General features: G+C 57.1%; 3 protein-coding genes across 3 annotated transcripts; 2 read left to right on the top strand and 1 right to left on the bottom strand.

Moving 5' to 3' along the window:
* Positions 1 to 1,019: 1,019 nt before the first annotated feature.
* On the top strand, positions 1,020 to 2,498 carry LOC310909905 (homeobox protein not2-like; the record flags this gene model as incomplete). The annotated part of the gene is made up of 2 exons (XM_083862237.1): positions 1,020 to 1,151; positions 2,250 to 2,498. 2 exons carry the CDS (start codon positions 1,020 to 1,022, stop codon positions 2,406 to 2,408), a joined length of 291 nt encoding a protein of 96 aa, XP_083718363.1. The 3' UTR covers positions 2,409 to 2,498.
* A 5,458-nt stretch (positions 2,499 to 7,956) lies between these two features.
* On the top strand, positions 7,957 to 14,865 carry SMYD5 (SMYD family member 5). The gene is made up of 13 exons (XM_083862158.1): positions 7,957 to 8,065; positions 8,239 to 8,347; positions 8,764 to 8,903; positions 9,063 to 9,184; positions 9,774 to 9,843; positions 9,999 to 10,103; positions 10,523 to 10,585; positions 10,757 to 10,827; positions 11,688 to 11,794; positions 12,029 to 12,085; positions 12,353 to 12,447; positions 12,709 to 12,779; positions 13,292 to 14,865. Exons 1-13 carry the CDS (start codon positions 8,000 to 8,002, stop codon positions 13,428 to 13,430), a joined length of 1,215 nt encoding a protein of 404 aa, XP_083718284.1. The 5' UTR covers positions 7,957 to 7,999; the 3' UTR covers positions 13,431 to 14,865.
* Positions 14,866 to 14,908: 43 nt separating this feature from the next.
* On the bottom strand, positions 14,909 to 18,481 carry PRADC1 (protease associated domain containing 1). The gene is made up of 5 exons (XM_083861585.1): positions 18,411 to 18,481; positions 17,270 to 17,370; positions 16,635 to 16,744; positions 15,678 to 15,845; positions 14,909 to 15,430 (listed from the first exon to the last, which is right to left on the bottom strand). The coding sequence occupies exons 1-5, from the start codon at positions 18,463 to 18,465 to the stop codon at positions 15,310 to 15,312; spliced, it is 555 nt and encodes a 184-aa protein (XP_083717711.1). The 5' UTR covers positions 18,466 to 18,481; the 3' UTR covers positions 14,909 to 15,309.
* Positions 18,482 to 18,630: the final 149 nt, after the last annotated feature.

Raw genomic sequence — 18,630 nt, 5'->3', positions numbered from 1 at the left:
ATTATGTGCAGTATTTCCATAAAAGCTGGAGGAACCTGGCTTGCCACAATATTTTGGAACAGCAGAGATCAGGGATCATTAACAGCCTGATCCTCCCAGTGCCTTCAGTGCTTTCCAATCCCGCTGGTTGTAATTAGGGGATTGTTTTAAAGAGAAGTCGTGGTGCCATCAGTGCTGGCCTTTCCTGGCTCCTAAACTCTTAATTCTGTGCTCTGAGCCCTGGAGGAGTTCCCCAGTGCGTGGAATCACAGAATACTCGGGCTGGGAAGGGATTTTCAGGGACCTGCAGTGAGCAGGGACATCAGCTCCATCAGGGAGGATGAGGATTGAGGGAGACCTGCTCTCAGCCAGGTGCCAGTGGCAGCGCTGGTGTTGGATTGTATGTTAATTTATGCTAATTACGGTTATCCCCAGGCCACAGCTGGAGAGGAGACAGCTCAGATACACTTGTCGGGTCCTGCTAAATCCTCAGCACCCCCTGGGAACTTTATGGGGAACAGAGGTGCAGGATGTCCTGTATGAGAGCGGGATCCTGGACACTGAGCCCGTGTGCCAAAGGAAGGGCAAAACCAGGGGCAAATTTGGGGTAAACTTCCCCAAACTCGGAGCATTTCCAGTTTGGGAGTTCTGGAGACAGAGGTGGGATTTTGGTGTTCTGCAGCTCTTGATGGAATTCATTGTCCTGTACAGGCAAAGGTCAAATCCTGCCCACCTCACTGAGTGCTGATTTCTTTGGGTCTAGCTGCATGTCCAGGTGGACCTTGAGGTTAAAACCACAGGACAGCCCCTCAAAAATCCTCGTGCTCCAGCTTTTCATGGGAAAAGGAGTGTAGATTAGATTATCTGGATAGGGACAGGGCAGGGACATCCCTGCTGGCTTTGGTGCTACTTTCTCCCAGCTCCTTTAGTGCAGACCCCTTCAATTTTTGCTGCTTTCTGCAGGTCTGGACTTGTCTCACTGCGTTGGGACCAACTCGTTGGGTCCCACTGGGCCTTGGAGGTCAGGAGGGCCCTGCAAGATGAAGAGAGTCCGCACAGTTTTCAAACCAGAGCAGCTGGAGCGGCTGGAGCAGGAGTTCCTCAAGCAGCAGTACATGGTGGGCACCGAGAGGGTGGACCTGGCTGCAACTCTGCATCTCACAGAGACACAGGTAAAGGGATGTGGGAGCTGAGCTGAGCTGGTGGAACTGATCCTGGGGCTGCTCTGGGCTGGTGCTCCCACTGGGAAGGGTGGTGGGAGGAGGACACACAAAGTGACCCATGGGACACCCTGCTGTTCGGTGACTTTAAAGAGATGTGCCTGGAGTTTGGGTGGTTTCTGGATCAGATTTCTGAAGCCATGCAGGGGAACAAAAAGCACTCAGGAGCACAACCCTGCTGTGCTTTAGAGTTCGAGCTGGGTTGGTTGCTGTGTCTGCATTGTTACGATCCTCTGGAGACTGTTTCAAGTGTCCTTTTATGACACTGGATATCATTATTTCCCTGCTCTGCCATGGGAGTTCCTGCTCCTGCCACAGTTAACTGCTTGTTTAGTGTGGAAAGAAGGAGCCAGGTGATTTTTCACAGTGGGATCTAAATTCAGCTGGGAAACACGGAGAGCAAAACAAGGCCAGTTCTTGGGGGGGACAAGTGTCACCCTGATTTTTCAGCCTTCTGATGTTTTTACACTCTTGTGTTGGAGTTCTCACTCTTGTAACAAAAACAAAGACTGATAATTTGTAAACACACATTCCTTTCCAGGGGGAAGGACAAATTGATGGACTTCTAAGTTGACCACTGGGGTCAGAGAGGTGTTACTCTCATCCCCCAATCCCTGAACAAATTCCAAACCCTATAAAAACCCCAAATCATAATAAACTTACTCTTTCTCTCCTCACTTCTCAACCCGATGAGTGATTATAGTGTGCTCTAGTGACAGACAAGGGATAATTATCATTATTACTGCCATGCCCTCTGGCAGCTGCAGTCCTGGGGATGGGTTCAGGGGCTCCTTAAGGAGCTGCTCCCTTCAATTCCCTGGCCAGACCCTTCTAAGTGCAGCTGCATCCCCCTCTCCCCTGATCCTTCCCCATCACTGCTCTGCCCTCTGTAGTTTCACCTCCTCCTGTTCTCATTCACTATTCCCTGAGGGAATAATGCACATCCCCATTTCAAGGAACTCTGCTTTTTGGGGATATCCACCTCGGAGGCATGTGTCATTAGAAAAGGCTCCCAGAGCCCTTGGCTTAAGCTGTTGTGTTCCCATCCAGGTCAAGGTCTGGTTCCAGAACCGGAGGATCAAGTGGAGGAAGCAGAGCATGGAGCAGAAGGCGGCCAAGCTGTCGCAGTTCGGGGTGATCCAGCCGGCGAGCGCCGACTCCACGGACAGCAAGGACCACGAGGAGGACACCGTGGACGTGGAGCTTTGACCAGCCCAGGAGATTGGGCTGGTTTTTGATGCCTGGGGATGTGTCTGTGCTGCTTTGCTCCAAGGGAGACTGATCTGAGAGCTGGAGCTACAGGACTAAACTGCAGCTGGCTGGAGGGAACCCCTTGAATTTCTTTGGCTGCTGTTTGGTAGCCAAGAGCTGTAATTTCTGGGGCTTCATCACTTGATGGCAGGTGATCTCCTGTTTGCTCATGAAGCACCAGAACACACAAACAGTTTCCAGCAGAGAGGCTGGGATGACAATCAGAGTGTCTCTGGTGCTGGGGTGAGAATCGGAGAGTGACCGATACTGGGGTGACAATCAGAGAGTCATTCTGATGTTGTGGTGACAATCAGAGATTCATTCTGATGTTGGGGTGACAATCTGCTGGTTTCTCTTGTGAGGGTGACAATCAGAGGGTTACTCTGAAGCTGGGGTGACAATCAGGGAGTGTCTCTGGTGCTGGGGTGACAATCAGAGGGTGACTTTGATGCTGGGGTGACAATCAGAGGGTGTCTCTGGTGTTGGGGTGACAGTCAAAGGGTGACTTTGATGCTGGGGTGACAATCAGGGAGTGTCTCTGGTGCTGGGGTGACAATCAGGGAGTGTCTCTGGTGTGGGGGTGACAGAGGGTCACTCTGATGTTGGGGTGACAATCAGGGAGTGTCTCTGGTGCTGGGGTGACAGTCAAAGGGTGACTTTGCTGGGGTGACAATCAGAGGGTGTCTCTGGTGCTGGGGTGACAATTCAGAGGGTGACTTTGTTGGGGTGACAATCAGAGTCTGATGCTGGGCAGGCAATGGGATGCTGTCTCTGATGGCTCTGAGCACAAGGACATTTAAAACCAGGGTGACTGTTATGTTATGTTATATATGTTCTGTTACGTGTGGCTGTGTGCTCCAAGGAGGAAGGAGGAGAACCTCCCTGATGCTTCTTCTCAACTTGACTCCCACGTTTGATGTTCAGACCAATCACAACCAAAATACCCCCAATGGGGGAAGCCCTTTGCTCCTACCCACAGACTCCTGCAGTGCCATGAGCAGGGTCTGCTCCTGCCCTGGAGCAGAAATGCCTCTTCCGTCAGTGCCTTGATGTATCTGTGCCTTTTGCCTGGCTCCTGGATCCAGCCCCGGCGTTCTTTGTCCCCTGGCACTGCTGTCCTGGCCCCGGGTGTGTGTGTATGCTGCTGCAGGGAAGCTGTGCTGGCCGAAGTGCAGGGCTGGAGGCTGCAGTAAAAACCAGCTCCCAACACCTCTGCAGCTTCAGAGGCCCCCTGCCCCGCGGCCAGATGTGCCAGATGTGCCATTGTGGCCCAGACACGGCAGCTGATCAGTTCTCTCCTCATTATCCCTGCACTGTGCCCTGGGACACAGCACCTGCAGCGCTCCCAGCACAGCTGTAGCAGCCTGATGTGGTTAACAGCTGGATTTTTGGGGGTAGGGAGGGCTTTGGGGGGCCAGGAATGAGGACTCAGGCTGTCACCTTGCCTTCCTACAGCTGCCCAGGGCCCATCAGCTCAGGATAATTTATTCAGTCTCTTTCTGACCTAGAACACTGTATATCACTTTACTCTTATATTGTTATTTATAGAAATATCTCTTTTTTTGCCTTAATATGTGTCAGTTATTTATTTGCTCTGTCTGTTGATAAAAATCGAGTTAGTTTTAAAGAGATTGAATGAGTGTAAAAAAAATGGAAATACATCCAAGTATACTCACTTTATTTTCAATTGAAATTAGTTACCAAAAAATGAAAATTAAACCAAATGTATTTTCATTCTTCTCCTAAGAGTTTCAAGGATTTTTTCTTAAAAACTATTTTGGACAAAATATGTACTAAAGATCTTTTTTTTCAATTGCTTGATGACCCCATATCAAAGTAGATTAAGGGAGTTGCTATCTCTGGGCTGGTTCCTGGAGAGATAAAACTACATTTTCAGTAAGAGCAGTCATGCCTGGTGAGTATGGGGTGCTCAGGGTCCTGGAGAACAAGAACCTGTGTCTGCAGCTCCTGCTCTGCCAGCCTAAGAGAGTGGAGCCTGTCCAGGGAAGGGAACAGAGCTGGGAAAGGGGCTGGAGAATTCCTGAGGGAGCTGGGAAAGGGAATGGAGAATTCCTGAGGGAGCTGGGAAAGGGCTGGAGAATTCCTGAGGGAGCTGGGAAAGGGAATGGAGAATTCCTGAGGGAGCTGGGAAAGGGAATGGAGAATTCCTGAGGGAGCTGGGAAGGGGCTCAGCCTGGAGAAAAGGAGTCTCGGGGGGATCTTGTGGCTCTGCACAAGTCCCTGCCAGGAGGGGACAGCCGGGGGGTCGGGCTCTGCTCCCAGGGAACAGGAGGAGAGGAGAGGAATCTCAGGATCATTGAGGCTGGAAAATCCCTCCAAGGTCACTCAGATGAGCCCGAGCCCCTCTTGTCCCCAGCCCAGAGCACTGAGTGCCACCTCCAGGAATTCCCTGGACACCTCCCTGGGCAGCCCCTGCCAGTGCCCATTCCACCCCTTTACATGAAGAAATCACTGAGGAAACGGCCTCAGATTGTGACAGGGGAGGTTTATCTTGGATGTTGGGGAAAATTCATTCACAGGAAGGGCTGTCCAGCCCTGGCACTGGGCAGTGGTGGAACCCCCATCGCTGGAGGGGTTTAAAAGTTTTGTGGATGTGGCACTTGCAGACACGGCTTGGTTGTGGTCTTGGCAGTGCCAGGGATCATTGCACTCTTAGTCTTAAGACGGCTTTTCCCCTATAAATATTCCACGAACCGCTGAGGATGTAATGGCAACAGGAGTCAGGGCAGCACTGTCCCACCTGTTTCTTGTCCTTGCAGTCCCCACCATAGGCACAGTGTGATGGAGCACAGCCTTTGCCGGCTCCCCCAGCGCTGGATCCCCCAGCACAGCCTGGGAAGGTGGCCCTGGCAGCCACTTTGTCCCTTGTCCCCCAGGGAGGGTGGCCGGAGCAGTGGCCCTCCGGGTGACCCTTCAGCATCTCAGCCCTGCGGGTGGCCAGCCCTGCGGGTCAGTGTCCAGCCCTGAGGGTCTGTGACCAGCCCTGCGGGTCAGTGGCCAGCCCTGAGGGTCAGTGGCCAGCCCTGCGGGTCAGTGGCTAGTCCTGAGGGTGAGTGGCCAGCCCTGCGGGTCCCTGGCCAGTCCTGAGGGTCAGTGACCAGCCCTGAGGATCAGTGGCCAGTCCTGAGGGTCAGTGACCAGCCCTGAGGGTCTGTGACCAGCCCTGCGGGTCAGTGGCCAGCCCTGAGGGTCAGTGGCCAGCCCTGCGGGTCAGTGGCCAGCCCTGAGGGTCAGTGGCCAGCCCTGCGGGTCAGTGGCCAGTCCTGAGGGTGAGTGGCCAGCCCTGGGGGTCAGTGTCCAGCCCTGAGGGTCAGTGGCCAGCCCTGCGGGTCCCTGGCCAGTCCTGAGGGTCAGTGGCCAGCCCTGAGGGTCAGTGTCCAGTCCTGCGGGTCAGTGTCCAGCCCTGGGGGTCTGTGGCCAGTCCTGAGGGTCAGTGGCCAGCCCTGAGGGTCAGTGGCCAGTCCTGAAGGTCAGTGGCCAGCCCTGGGGGTCTGTGGCCAGTCCTGAGGGTCAGTGGCCAGCCCTGAGGGTCAGTGGCCAGTCCTGAGGGTCAGTGACCAGCCCTGGGGGTCTGTGGCCAGTCCTGAGGGTCAGTGGCCAGCCCTGAGGGTCTGTGGCCAGCCCTGAGGGTCAGTGGCCAGCCCTGCGGGTCAGTGGCCAGCCCTGAGGGTCAGTGTCCAGCCCTGGGGGTCAGTGTCCAGCCCTGAGGGTCTGTGGCCAGTCCTGAGGGTCAGTGTCCAGCCCTGAGGGTCAGTGACCAGCCCTGGGGGTCTGTGGCCAGCCCTGCGGGTCAGTGGCCAGCCCTGAGGGTCAGTGTCCAGCCCTGAGGGTCAGTGACCAGCCCTGGGGGTCCGTCGCCAGCCCTGCGGGTCCGTGGCCAGTCCTGAGGGTCCGTGGCCAGTCCTGAGGGTCAGTGGCCAGCCCTGAGGGTCAGTGGCCAGTCCTGAGGGTCTGTGGCCAGTCCTGAGGGTCAGTGGCCAGCCCTGAGGGTCTGTGGCCAGTCCTGAGGGTCTGTGGCCAGTCCTGAGGGTCAGTGGCCAGCCCTGACCGCGGCCATGCTCCACCTGCTGCCCCGGCCGTGGCAGGCGGCAGTTCCAGCCTTGTCACCGGTGTCGCGTCCCCGCCACGGGCCGACAGTGACATCTAGTGACATCTAGTGACACCAAAGCGCTCCCCAAAGCCCCGGGCAGGGAACTGTCCCCAAATCCCAAGCCCTGTTCCCACCGCCCCGGCCAGCGAGGAGCGGGGCTGAACCGCAGCGCTGTGAATTAGTAATTACAACTAAACACGAATTTCCGTGCGCTTTAAGGCTTTGGGGACCCCCCAAGCGGGAGGCAGCGAGGGCAGAGCGGTCACAGCAGCGGGTTTTAAAGGCTTTTTTGGGGAAAGACGGGTCAGGTTTGGGTGCGATGCCTCCTCCTCTCTCCATGAGGGGACCCCTCAAGTGAGGGGGGAACTCGTGTTCCCGCCTGACGGGGCTGTGACGGCTATTCCTCTATACCATTAAATAATAATTGTTCGGGGAGAGACATCAAACTCCTGTACGATTCGGGGCGGCAGCGGCCCCGTTTTGGGGTGTTTTTTGGGTGTTTTTGGGGTGTTTTGGGGGTGCGCAGGGCGATGCCTCCTCCTCCCTCCATGAGGGGACACCTCAAGTCAGGGGGGGAACTCGTGTTCCCGCCTGACGGGGCTGTGACGGCTATTCCTCTATACCATTAAATAATAATTGTTCGGGGAGAGACATCAAACTCTTTTACGATTCAGGGCGGCAGCGGCCCCGTTTTGGGTGTGTTTTGAGGTGTTTTTTGGGTGTTTTTGGGTGTTTCTGGGGTGCGCAGGGCGACGTCTCCTCCTCACTCCATGAGGGGACACCTCAAGTGAGGGGGGAACTCGTGTTCCCGCCTGACGGGGCTGTGACGGCTATTCCTCTATACCATTAAATAATAATTGTTCGGGGAGAGACATCGAACTCTTGTACGATTAGGGGCGGCAGCGGCCCCGTTTTGGGGTGTTTTTTGCGGTGTTTTTGGGGGTGTTTTGGGGTGTTTTTGGGGTGCGCAGGGCGATGCCTCCTCCTCCCTCCATGAGGGGAGACCTCAGCTTGAGGGGGGAACTCGTGTTCCCGCCTGACGGGGCTGTGACGGCTATTCCTCTATACCATTAAATAATAATAATAATTGTTCGGGGAGAGACATCAAACTCCTGTACGATTCGGGGCGGCAGCGGCCCCGTTTTGGGGTGTTTTTAGCGGTGTTTTTGGGGTGTTTTGGCGGTGTTTTTGGGGTGTTTTGGCGGTGTTTGCAGACGCCGGCGGGGGGCTGAGGAAGGGGGGCCAAGATGGCGGCCGGCCCCCGCGGCTGAGGGCGGCGATGGCGAGCGCGGGGCCCTGAGGGGCGCAGGGGGCGGCGGCCGGGGAGGAGGAGGAGGAGGAGGAGGAGGAGGAAGAGGAGAAGGAGGAGGAGGAGGAGGAGGAGGAAGAGGAAGAGGCGCTGCCCGGCGGGTCAGGGCGGGGAAGTCGCCGCCCGAAGATGGCGGCCGCGGCGGGGCCACACGCCGGGGCTGCGGCGGAGGCGCGGTTCATCAGCAGCGCCAAGGTGAGCAGCCCGCGGTGTCCCCGCCGTGAGGGTCCCTCCCTTCCCGCCCAGCCTGGTGGGGCAGAGGGAGTAGAAAGCTCTCAGGGTTTCCCCTCGGGATAGAGGGATTCCCTCAGCTCTCGGGTATGACTCGGCTTCGGGCGCGTCCCTGACCCGCGGTTGTCCCTCGGCAGGGAAAGGGCTTGTTCGCCACCAAAAACATCCGCAAAGGGGAAACGGTGTTCGTGGAGAGGCCGGTGGTGTCATCGCAGTTCCTCTGGAATGCCCTGTACAACTACCGAGGTGAGCGGCTGGCGCTGGTGGCGTGTCCCCATCCCGTGGGGTGACCGCGGGACCCCAGAGGAGCTGGGAAGGGGTTTGGGTTTGTCTTGGCATCTCTATAAAGGTGGCCCTGCTGCCTTTTCTGCCTCTGCACTCAACTGTTGATGAGTCTGAGGGACGGCGGCTTCCATCCGCTCTGGAGGAATGTGCCAGGTGCCACTATAGAATCTTGGAATGGGTTGGGTTGGGTTGGAATGAGCCTTAAAGATCACATTCCACCCCTGCCATGGGCAGGGACACCAAGCCCTATCCCCTTGTTCCTCTCTGGTGTTGGTACCAGCTGTATTGCCTTGGCTTGGGTTTTGGCTCTTTTCCTTTCTGAAGGCTTTCCTGTGGTGTCTGTCCATCTGTCCATCCATCCCTGTGTGTCCCCACAGCCTGTGACCACTGCCTGCGGGCTCTGGAGACGGCGGAGGAGAACGCCCAGCGCCTGCTGGGGAAGAGCTCTCTGGTGCTGCCTCACCCCGAGCAGTGCAGCATCCGGAAAGACCTGCACCAGCAGTGTCCCCGCTGCCAGGTACGGCTCTGTGCTCCTCTTGGGATCTTTGGGTCCTTTCCAGCCAGCCAGGCTCTTGTGCTGTCTGCCTTTCCGTGCTGTGGGCTCTGCTGGTCAGGGGAAGGGGCACAGCCGGCTCGGCTGGATCCAGGAGCCCCTTTTCCTGTCCCCTCGCTGTAGGTGACGTACTGCAGTGCAGAATGCAGGCAGGCAGCTCTGGAGCAGTACCACCAGGTCCTCTGCCTCGGCCCATCCCGGGACGACCCCGCACACCCCCTCAACAAGCTGCAGGAGGCATGGAGGTAAGGCCTGAGCTGCCTGCTGCTCCACGGGCAAGGGAGGTGGCTCTCCTGGCCTGGCTCCTTGCTTTGCATCCCTGGAGGGTGGGGATGGCCGTGGGACACTGCCCAGCTCTTCCTTCTGGTTGTGATGTTGTGATGTTGGCACCCCAAGGGTCTGGACACACAGCTGAGCGCTCATTTTTCTCCTGCTAAAGAACTACAAAGTGCTGAGCTGCACATCCCTCACTCCTGCGGTTTTATGGTGCTCCTGCAGATCTCCAGCCTCTGGGAGATCCTCCTTGTAGCATCCCATGGGTCCATTTCTATCCCTGCTTTCCAAAAAAAATGGTCCTGGAGGGGATAAGCAACATCCCTGACCCAAACCTTGTCCCAAGCCCCAGCAGAGTGAACAGGACAGAAGGGGATTGTGTGTATGGTTTGAGCAGGTTTCTCTCCACTGGACCCTCACACAGCGATGCTGCACTGACCACTTGGGTGTGATGGGTCAGTGCAGGCCTGACCACAGCTATGGCAGCTGTCTCTGCCTCCCTCCAGCCTTTCATTCCCCTGCCAGCCCTGATCTCCTCTCTTCCCCTTCTGAATCCCACAGAAACATGCACTACCCTCCAGAGACCTCCAGCATCATGCTGATGGCCAGGATGGTCGCCACCATCAAACAGGTACAGTGGGAGGTTTTGTTATCCCCTTGTGGATGGTGTTCCCAAGGCTCTGTTTCCCTGGCCTGGCTTTCTCAGCATTTATTCTGACAATCCTCCCTCTCTCTGGGCTGGGGAGGAAAGTGGTGTTGGTGCAATGACTCTGATTCTTTTGTCAGGCTAAAGACAAGGAGTGGTGGGTCAAGGCCTTCTCCCAGTTCTGCAGCAAGACAGCAAATGAAGAAGAGGAGATTGTGCACAAGCTGCTGGGGGACAAATTTAAGGTGAGACTCAGCAGCTCTTGAATCCTCTAGCCCTTCCTTTTCCTGCCTGTGTCTGTGAGCCCACAGATGCAAAAGCCTCATTCATTACAGCAGGGATAGGAAACTCCAGGCTTACAGGGAGGGCCCTGACAGTGAGGAAGTGGTAGCTTAGAGGGTTCTGGCCTTGTGATGCTTTCATGGGATAAAGCTGCTCCTTGCTGTGGAGGAGATGTTCCTGCAGTGGGCTGGGACAGTGTGATATTTAGCTGCTGAGTAGGTGGATTTGCTGCTAAAATGGATGGATTTGATGGCTGTGAGGGCAGCAGCCTGCAGCAGGGCAGGGCAGGGTGGGGAGCCCGAGCCCTCCTGGAGCCTGTGGGCTGTGCTGGGCTGACACCCACAGCACCTCCCTCCCTGACCCTGCTGCTGTGTCCTGCCAGGGCCAGCTGGAGCTGCTGAGGTTGCTCTTCACCGAAGCCCTTTATGACGAATATCTCAGCAGGGTGAGTGGATCTGCCTCTCAGATAGCCCAGGAGCTCTGGCCAGGGCCTCCTCTGGGACTCTGCTCCTTCCTGGCTTCCCCCAGAGCTCCCTGTGGCATTGGAGGCACTGCAGAGCGAGGTGCTGCTGCAGGCTGGGCTGGGCTCAGTTCCTTTGTCCTCTCCCTCCTGCAGTGGTTCACTCCAGAAGGATTTCGATCCCTCTTTGCCCTCGTGGGCACCAATGGCCAAGGCATAGGAACCAGGTAATGGGGCTTTGGGGGTGCTCTTTGCAGGGCAGTGGAGATGGGGAATGTGACTGGCTGGGTTTAAGAGCTGGGGAGGGAGAGGAAGACTTAAAAACTTCATCCTGCCTGTGTCCAACCCTTTCACATCCTTCTGCCAGACCTTGGCTGCTCAGAGCCACCTTGGATCCCCTCTGTGAGGTCCCACCGTGTGCTGACAGCCTTGTGGGGCTGTGACAGTGTCCCCCTGAGCCCTGTGGGGCAGTGACAGTGTCCCACTGAGCCCTGTGGGGCTGTGACAGTGTCCCACTGCTCCCTGACAGTCCCTGTATGACTGACAGTGTCCCACTGCTCCTGACAGCCCTGTGGGACTGTGACAGTGTCCCCCTGAGCCCTGTGGGGCTGTGACAGTGTCCCCCTGAGCCCTGTGGGGCAGTGACAGTGTCCCCCTGAGCCCTGTGGGACTGTGGCAGTGTCACACTGAGCCCTGTGGGGCTGTGACAGTGTCACACTGAGCCCTGTGGGGCTGTGGCAGTGTCCCACTGCTCCCTGATAGCCCTGTGGGGCTGTAACAGTGTCCCAGTGCCCCCTGACAGCCCTGTGGGGCTGTGGCAGTGTCCCCTGAGCCCTGTGGGACTGTGGCAGTGTCCCACTCAGCCCTGTGGGGCTGTGACAGTGTCCCCCTGAGCCCTGTGGGACTGTGACAGTGTCCCCCTGGCAGCCCTGTGGGACTGTGACAGTGTCCCCCTGAGCCCTGTGGGACTGTGACAGTGTCCCACTGAGCCCTGTGGGGCTGTGACAGTGTCCCCCTGGCAGCCCTGTGGGACTGTGACAGTGTCCCCTGAGCCCTGTGCGACTGACAGTGTCCCCTGTGTCCCCAGCTCGCTGAGCCAGTGGGTGCACGCGTGCGATGCGCTGGATCTGCCCATGCTGCAGCGGGAGGAGCTGGACGCCTTCATCGACCAGCTCTACAAGGACATTGAGAAGGGTGAGGCTCTGTGGGGCTGCAGGGACAGGACAGGGAGCCTCAGGCTGTGAGTCTTTGTCCTCCATCCCCTCCCAGTGGGAGGGAGAGGCTGTTGGGAAATCACCCTGCAGCACCCAGCCCCAGAGCGGTGCTGAGTGTGGGTGTTCCGTGTTGATGGAGGCTCCTAGGTGCTCGTGTGTGGAAGAGCTGGAATGGACCATGCAAATCTCTAACCCCTCTCTCTCTGTGCTGCAGAGTCAGGAGAGTTCCTCAACTGTGAGGGATCAGGGCTCTACGTGCTGCAGAGCTGCTGTAAGTAACACAAGGACTGGGAGGAAAACCAGTAGTGAGGAGGGAAATGTCCTGTGCTAGGCTGGCTCACCTCTTCCTCTGGAGAAAGGGATTTGTGCTTGCCATCTGTGGGATGGGATGGGGTGGATGTGATGGACACTGCTCTCTGAGTGTTCCCTGGCACCTTGCCCAGTTCTGGAATGGCCAGTGCTGCCTTGGATGCACTCAGGTTTGATGTGGTTCCAGGAGCCACTTAGGCACGTAGCAAAGAGATTGTATTGCCTGCAGGTAACCACAGCTGCATCCCCAATGCTGAGACATCCTTCCCAGAAAACAACTTCCTCCTGCATCTCACTGCTCTGGAGGACATCGAAGCAGGAGAGGTGAGACAGCAGGGCCTGGGTGGACCTGAGGTGACATCACAGCTTGGCATCATCCCTGTGTCCCCTACATCCTCCATGGACCCCAGCCCCAAAACCTTCTGTGTCCTGCATCATCTTGGCAGAGGAATTCAATCCCCATCCCATGTAGGGGCTGCCAGACCCCATGTTTCTGCCTGATTCTCAGAGGGACTGGGACAAATGCTGCTGCTTTGGGATCATGGGGAGCCATTCTGAGCCCAGCCCCTTTCTGTTTGCTCCCAGGAAATCTGCATCAGTTACTTAGATTGCTGCCAGAGGGAGCGGAGCAGACACAGCCGCAACAAGATACTCAGGTAGGGACTGCCTGGAGATACCTGGGGGGGAACTCACACCCCTTACACCCCAAACAGTCCCTCAGGGCAGTGTCCCCATGCCAGGGCTCTGTGCCTTGGGGTGTGGCTGTGCATGGGCTGCTGTGACCTTCAGTGGGCTCCTGGCAGGGTGTGTGTGCAGCATGTGGTGCTTCTGGTGCTCTGAGCTCCTTGTAATGCGTTGTAGCCTTGGGGACCAAGGATTTGGGTTCCCCCCTCTCTCTGCAGCCTTACACCTGCAGACCTTTCCTTTTCCTTCTCTGGCCAGTAAGGGTAGAGCTTCCTGCTGGGGGTCACTGTCCCCCTGTGGGGCTGAGAAATCCCCTTTTCCACCCAGGGTACCTTTACCCTGTCTGACCCAGCAGGACAGAACCCCCAAACTCCTCTGGGTGTGACACATTCAGCCCCATCCTCACTGTTCCCTTCCCAAGCCCCTGCCCAGCAGCAGTGTGGGATTGTACCAGCCTCAACACCATCCCTGTGTCTCCTGCCAGGGAGAACTACTTGTTTACCTGCTCGTGTCCCAAGTGCCTCGCACAAGCCGACGACGCCGACGTGACGTCGGACGAGGAGGAGGAGGGCGAAGGAGAGACGGACGATGCGGAGCTGGAGGATGAGATGACTGATGTGTGATCATGGCCTCGGGCGACAGGAGAGGGAAGGGATGGGAAGGGAAGGGCCTGGAGGTTCCTCCAAGAGGCAGCAGCTTTAATACTAGAACAGGGTTGTGTTGTGGGGTCGGGCGGTGCCGGAGGTGCCGGAGCAGGACAGCCGGGAGCCGGAGGCAGGCCCTGCTCCCACCTGTCCGTGTTGTCCCTGTGTATGTGTGTGTGTGTGTGTGTCAGGCTGTCCCTGTCCTCCCTGTGGGGACAAGCTGTGAGCCAGTGGCCCTACACCACAGCCCAGTTCTCAGCGGGGCTTGCAGGGGAGGCTGGAGCAGGGTGGGACCCAGCCACCGCCTGGGCCACCACACTGGTCACTTGTGAGGTCGCTGTGCTGTGTCTGTGCAGGCTGTGGATGCAGAGGAGCTTGTCCTTCTCACCCTGCAGGGACGAGGGGAATCTGTGTGTGTGTCTGTGTGTCTGTGCACGAGGGTACTATTTAATGTCTATATTAGCACTATCTACACACTATGGAGCTGGAGCCCTTATATATCCTCCATTCCATGCCTTGGCCAGCAGTGAGGGGCACGAGGGTCTTGCAGGGGATGCCTTGGAGGGTGGCCCAGAGCTGGAGTCCAGCAGGGAGAGCAGAGCTGACCCTGCAGACACCTCCTCCCCAGCTCAGCCCATGACACGGAGCCCAGGCTGTGACTGCAGGACTATTTGGGGATGGAGAAGGGCCAGGAGCTGACACGGGCTGTGGGGGCATCCCAAAGCCACAGGACACTTCGGGTTTTGCAGAGAGGGAGTTGTCCCTCGCTCCAGCTGGAGGATGTGCCTGTGCAGGATGCACCCAGTGCTCCCACATGGAGATGTGCCAGTGCAGAGTGGCCCCACTGATGTTCCCTTGTCATCCATCCCACACTGCCACCCTCAAGGCCACACCATGCGGTGCTGTCCCTGTGTGCAGACCATGTGGCTGGAGGGACAGCACAGCTCCAAGTGATGAACAAGCAGCACCAGGGGTTGTTTCCTTCCTCTCTGGATTTTGGGGAGCTGTTTTCCTGCCGCCGTGTCCGTGGCAGCCGGACTGTGGGACTGAGGGTGGCACACCTGTGACACTGCCATCACTGCCAGCCCTGCCTCCTGCTGCTTGTCCTCAGCCGTCCCAGGGCCACATCCCCTTCAGTGTTCGTAATAAACCGAGACTGGTGACAGCTGGGGACCTGTGCTTTGTGTTGGTGGGTGCTGAGGGCACACAGGGCTGTACCCAGGGGCTGGGCCTGTGGGGACACGGCTCTGGGGGTGAGGGAACAGACACCTGGGCTCTGGATTTGTGACCAGCCCACCCTTGGGGACGGCTGCTGGAGGCTCTGCTGTCCCAAGAGGCTCTGACTGAGCCCTGCCTCAGCTGCAGGAGGTACTTGGAGAATTTTACTAGGAAAAAATTTGGGGATGAGATTTATCCCTTCATCCACTGACTGCTGGAAATAAAAGAGAAACTTCCTTTTCTCTAAAACTTTATCAGACTTCATTAGCTCAGACAAAAATATACAGACATCAGGTGAGCCTTGCTGGTACAGACCAAGCCTGTATTGCTCTCCCCCCATCCCTGCCAGTCCTGCATCCCTCCAAATCAGCAGCACAAAGTCAAATGTTTCCTGGGAAGTACTGGCCTGCTCTGGGCCCTCACCTCCCTCCCACACAGTCCCAGCTCGGTGCCAGGCTCAAGGTTCCCCCTGGCATTGGTGTTTGCCTTGGCCACACACCGGTGCCAGCAGAAAGATCTCCCTGTCACCGAATCCAGCGGGATCTCTGGAGCACATTGGAATCCTTTCCTCAAACCTGGTCCTTAGGGCAAGATCCTGGGATCCACCAGGAAGTCTTCAATCCGTCACAGCTTTCTGCTGCTACCAAAAGGTCCAGGGGGGCTGCATCATCTCGTAGGTGGGGATGCTGGTGACGTTGACAGGAATGGAGATGACGGCCCAGGGGAGCCCGTGCTGCTCCAGGGAGCGCCTGATCATGTACCTGGAGGGATAGAGGGTGACAGATGTTCCCAAGCTGCCACGGCTGGGAGAGAGCAGAGCCAGACCCGAGCACAAACCACAACCCAGCTCAAACTCTGCCCATTAACCAGGACTGAATTCACGCAAAATGTGACTCCCGAAGCCCGGCAGAGCCACGCTGAGCCCTGGCACCTCCCTGCTGTGAGGGACGAGGCTGTCCCTGTTCCCCTGAGCTGTCCCAGCCGTGGGAAGGCAGCCTGGGCACGTACCCGTCCCTGCCCAGCAGGAAGAGCGCGGGGATGTCGGCCGTGCGCCGCGAGCTGTCCTGGATCATCTCAATGTAGAAGCTGTCATTGTCATAGGCGTTGTCAGCGATGATCACAGCCCGCCCGCCGTGCTCCTGGATCACCCGTGTCTTGGACAGGAACGAGCAGCCCCTGGGGCACAGGGGGGCCACGCTGGGACCAGGCTGTGCTGGCCACAGGCAGCTGCAAAGCCTGCACATGCCTGGAGACACCTAAACCTGTGGTGGCCACAGGCAGCTCCAAGCCCTGGAGACACCCAAACCTGTGGTGGCCACAGGGAGTTCCAAAGCCTGCACCTGCCTGGAGACACACAAACCTGTGCTGGCCACAGGTAGCAGCAAAGACTGCACATGTCAGAACTTGCTTGGAGACACCCCAACTAGGGATTGCCTCCCTGATTCCACACCTCCTCAAAACCCTGCTCCTCTGGGTCTGTATTTTAGGCACAAGGCACCCACACTGCTAAAAAAAAAAAAACAACAAAATAAAATATTGGGATGGTTTGGGTTGGAAGAGACCTTAAAGCTCATCCATTTCCACCCCCTGCCATGACAGGGACACCTCCCACTGTCCCAAGGTGCTCCAATCCCCAATGTCCAACCTGGCCTTGGGCACCTCCAGGGATATGAGGCATCCAGAATTTCTTTGGGCAACCTGTGCCAGGGCCTCACCACCCTCACAGAGTAGAGTTCTTTCCCACTGTCTAATCTAAATCTACTCTCTTTCAATCTGAACTCAGACAAGGTTTTTCCTGCCTTACCACAGGCTAAAAAATACAATATATAGATGCAAAAATACAATACAAGATGCAATTCTCCAGGGTAGGAGCACCCTGCCGTTTTCCTGTTTTATCTGTGTGGGGAAAGCCACAGGAAGAATCTGGAGGTGATGTGGCCAGGGCTCCCCTGGTGCCAGACCTACCCCCTCTCCACCAAGGCGATCTGGTCCTGGATGAAGACCCCATTGTTCAGCTCTCCACAGGCCTCCGGAGGATCCGCCGGCACCAGGTGGATCTGCTCGTACCTTGTGTTCTCCGAGGAGACAGGCAGGGGTGAGCCAGGGCCCTGGAGCTGCTCCCCCTCCCCAGCCCTGCTCATCCCTGTGATTTGGGGGAGATTTGGGGCTCCCAGGGACGCTCAGAACCAACCCCGGAGCCAATCCCCACCTCTGGAATCCTGCTGAGACCAAGGATTGCTTGTGGAAGAGCAATGAGCTCAATTTTAACCAAAATTCCACATCACTGAGGAGCAATATTGGGATGGAGGGACCCCAAAGTGACAAATTCAGTTTTTAACACTTACAAACACTCCACACAAGGATTGCTTGTGGAAGAGCAGTGAGCTCCATTTTAACCAAAACTCCACATCACTGAGGAGCACTATTGGGATGGAGGGACCCCAAAGTGACAAATTCAGTTTTTAACACTTACAAACACTCCACACAAGGATGTTTGTGGAAGAGCAGTGAGCTCCATCTTAACCAAAATTCCACATCACTGAGGAGCAATATTGGGACAGAGGGACCCCAAAACGACAAATTCAGTTTTTAATACTTACAAACACCCCACCAAAATCCTTGGCTGGAGTGGCAGTGAAGATGTAACGGATGTCTCCGGGGCTCAGCACTTGGAAGTACAAATACTCATGGATGCGTAAACCTGGGGGGGAAAGGACAGAGCTGAGAGGCAAGGGGAACTAAAGGCAAAATCCCTGAAAAAGGGAGAAAAGTCTCAGTTATCACTCCTGAACCGTGGGGGAGAGAACACGCCCTTCAGCAGTGCCAAACCCTGGCTGGGCTCAGGACACAAAATGCCCCAAAGGTTTTGGGGTGTTCCAAGGGCAGGTTTGGCAGTTCCCAGGGGCTGAGAGGGGATGGACATTGGGGTGTTCAAGGGGAAGGGGAAAACGCTGCTGGATCATGGATGGGACAGGGGTGACAGGCACCCAGACCGAGGGGAAAAACACCAGGATCACAAGGCACCGAGGGAAAATGCGCTTGGATTAAGATGCAGCAGGAAATGCAACGGAGCTGGGGCACAGTGATGGGAAATACACCGGGATCACAGCGCCCAGAGGGGAAATCCAGGGGATCAGGCTGCACCAAGAGGAAACGCTGCTGGATTGAGGGGCTGGGGGGGGGGGAAATGCAATGAGGTCGCGGTGCACCGAGGGAATTGCACCAGGACTGGGATGCAGGAGGGGAAATACACCCACAGTGGGATGGAGGAAAGGAAATACATCCGGATTGGGGTGCAGGAGAGGAATTTACCCGGATTGGGACGTGGGAGGAGAAATGCAATTATGTGGGGGAGCACTGAGGAGAAATACCTCCGTATTCTGATATGGGTACAGGGGGGGAACCGCAATGGGGCCGGGAGGGGAAATAATACACCGGGATAGGGACACAGGATGGGAACAGCAATGGGGCCGGGAGGGGAAATAAATACACCGGGATAGGGACACAGGACGGGAACAGCAATGGGGCTGGGAGGGGAAATAAATACACCGGGACAGGGACACAGGACGGGAACAGCAATGGGGCCGGGGCGCCGGGAGGGGAAATACACCGCGATCGCGGTGCTCCAAGCACGGAGGAGGCCGGCCCGGGATGCTGGCGGTCGGGGAGCGCAGTCCGGGCCGTTGTGGCGCGGTCCCGGCCGCTGTCCCCGCTCCGTCCCTCCCTCCGGCCCTCACTCACCGCGGCCCGGGCAGCAGCAGCAGACGCAGAGCCAGAGCCAGAGCCAGGGCAGCATGGCTGCGCCCCGCCCCGCCCACCGCCCCGCCTCGCGCTTCCCATTGGTGGAAGATCATACCGCGCTCATTTCTATTGGTCTGCGCCGCCATCAATCACGCGCGGGCAGCTCGCTGTCACCCTGGCGTCCGCTGCTAAATAATGAGCCTATTCATTTCCCTACGTA

The sequence above is a fragment of the Zosterops lateralis genome (assembly GCF_965231275.1).
Source record: "Zosterops lateralis genome assembly, chromosome: 5".
Lineage (NCBI taxonomy): Eukaryota > Metazoa > Chordata > Aves > Passeriformes > Zosteropidae > Zosterops > Zosterops lateralis.
This window is presented reverse-complemented; position numbering and strand designations above follow the sequence as displayed.

Coding starts and splice junctions, on each gene's coding strand:
- PRADC1 (XM_083861585.1), bottom strand. CDS start 18,465: ATGCTGCCCTGGCTCTGGCTCTGGCTCTGCGTCTGCTGCTGCTGCCCG. Junction 17,371..18,410: donor CTGCTGCTGCCCGGGCCGCG/GTGAGTGAGGGC, acceptor TTTCCCCCCCAG/GTTTACGCATCCATGAGTAT. Junction 15,846..16,634: donor ATCGCCTTGGTGGAGAGGGG/GTAGGTCTGGCA, acceptor CCTGTGCCCCAG/GGGCTGCTCGTTCCTGTCCA.
- SMYD5 (XM_083862158.1), top strand. CDS start 8,000: ATGGCGGCCGCGGCGGGGCCACACGCCGGGGCTGCGGCGGAGGCGCGG. Junction 10,828..11,687: donor GGCCAAGGCATAGGAACCAG/GTAATGGGGCTT, acceptor CTGTGTCCCCAG/CTCGCTGAGCCAGTGGGTGC. Junction 11,795..12,028: donor CTACAAGGACATTGAGAAGG/GTGAGGCTCTGT, acceptor TCTGTGCTGCAG/AGTCAGGAGAGTTCCTCAAC.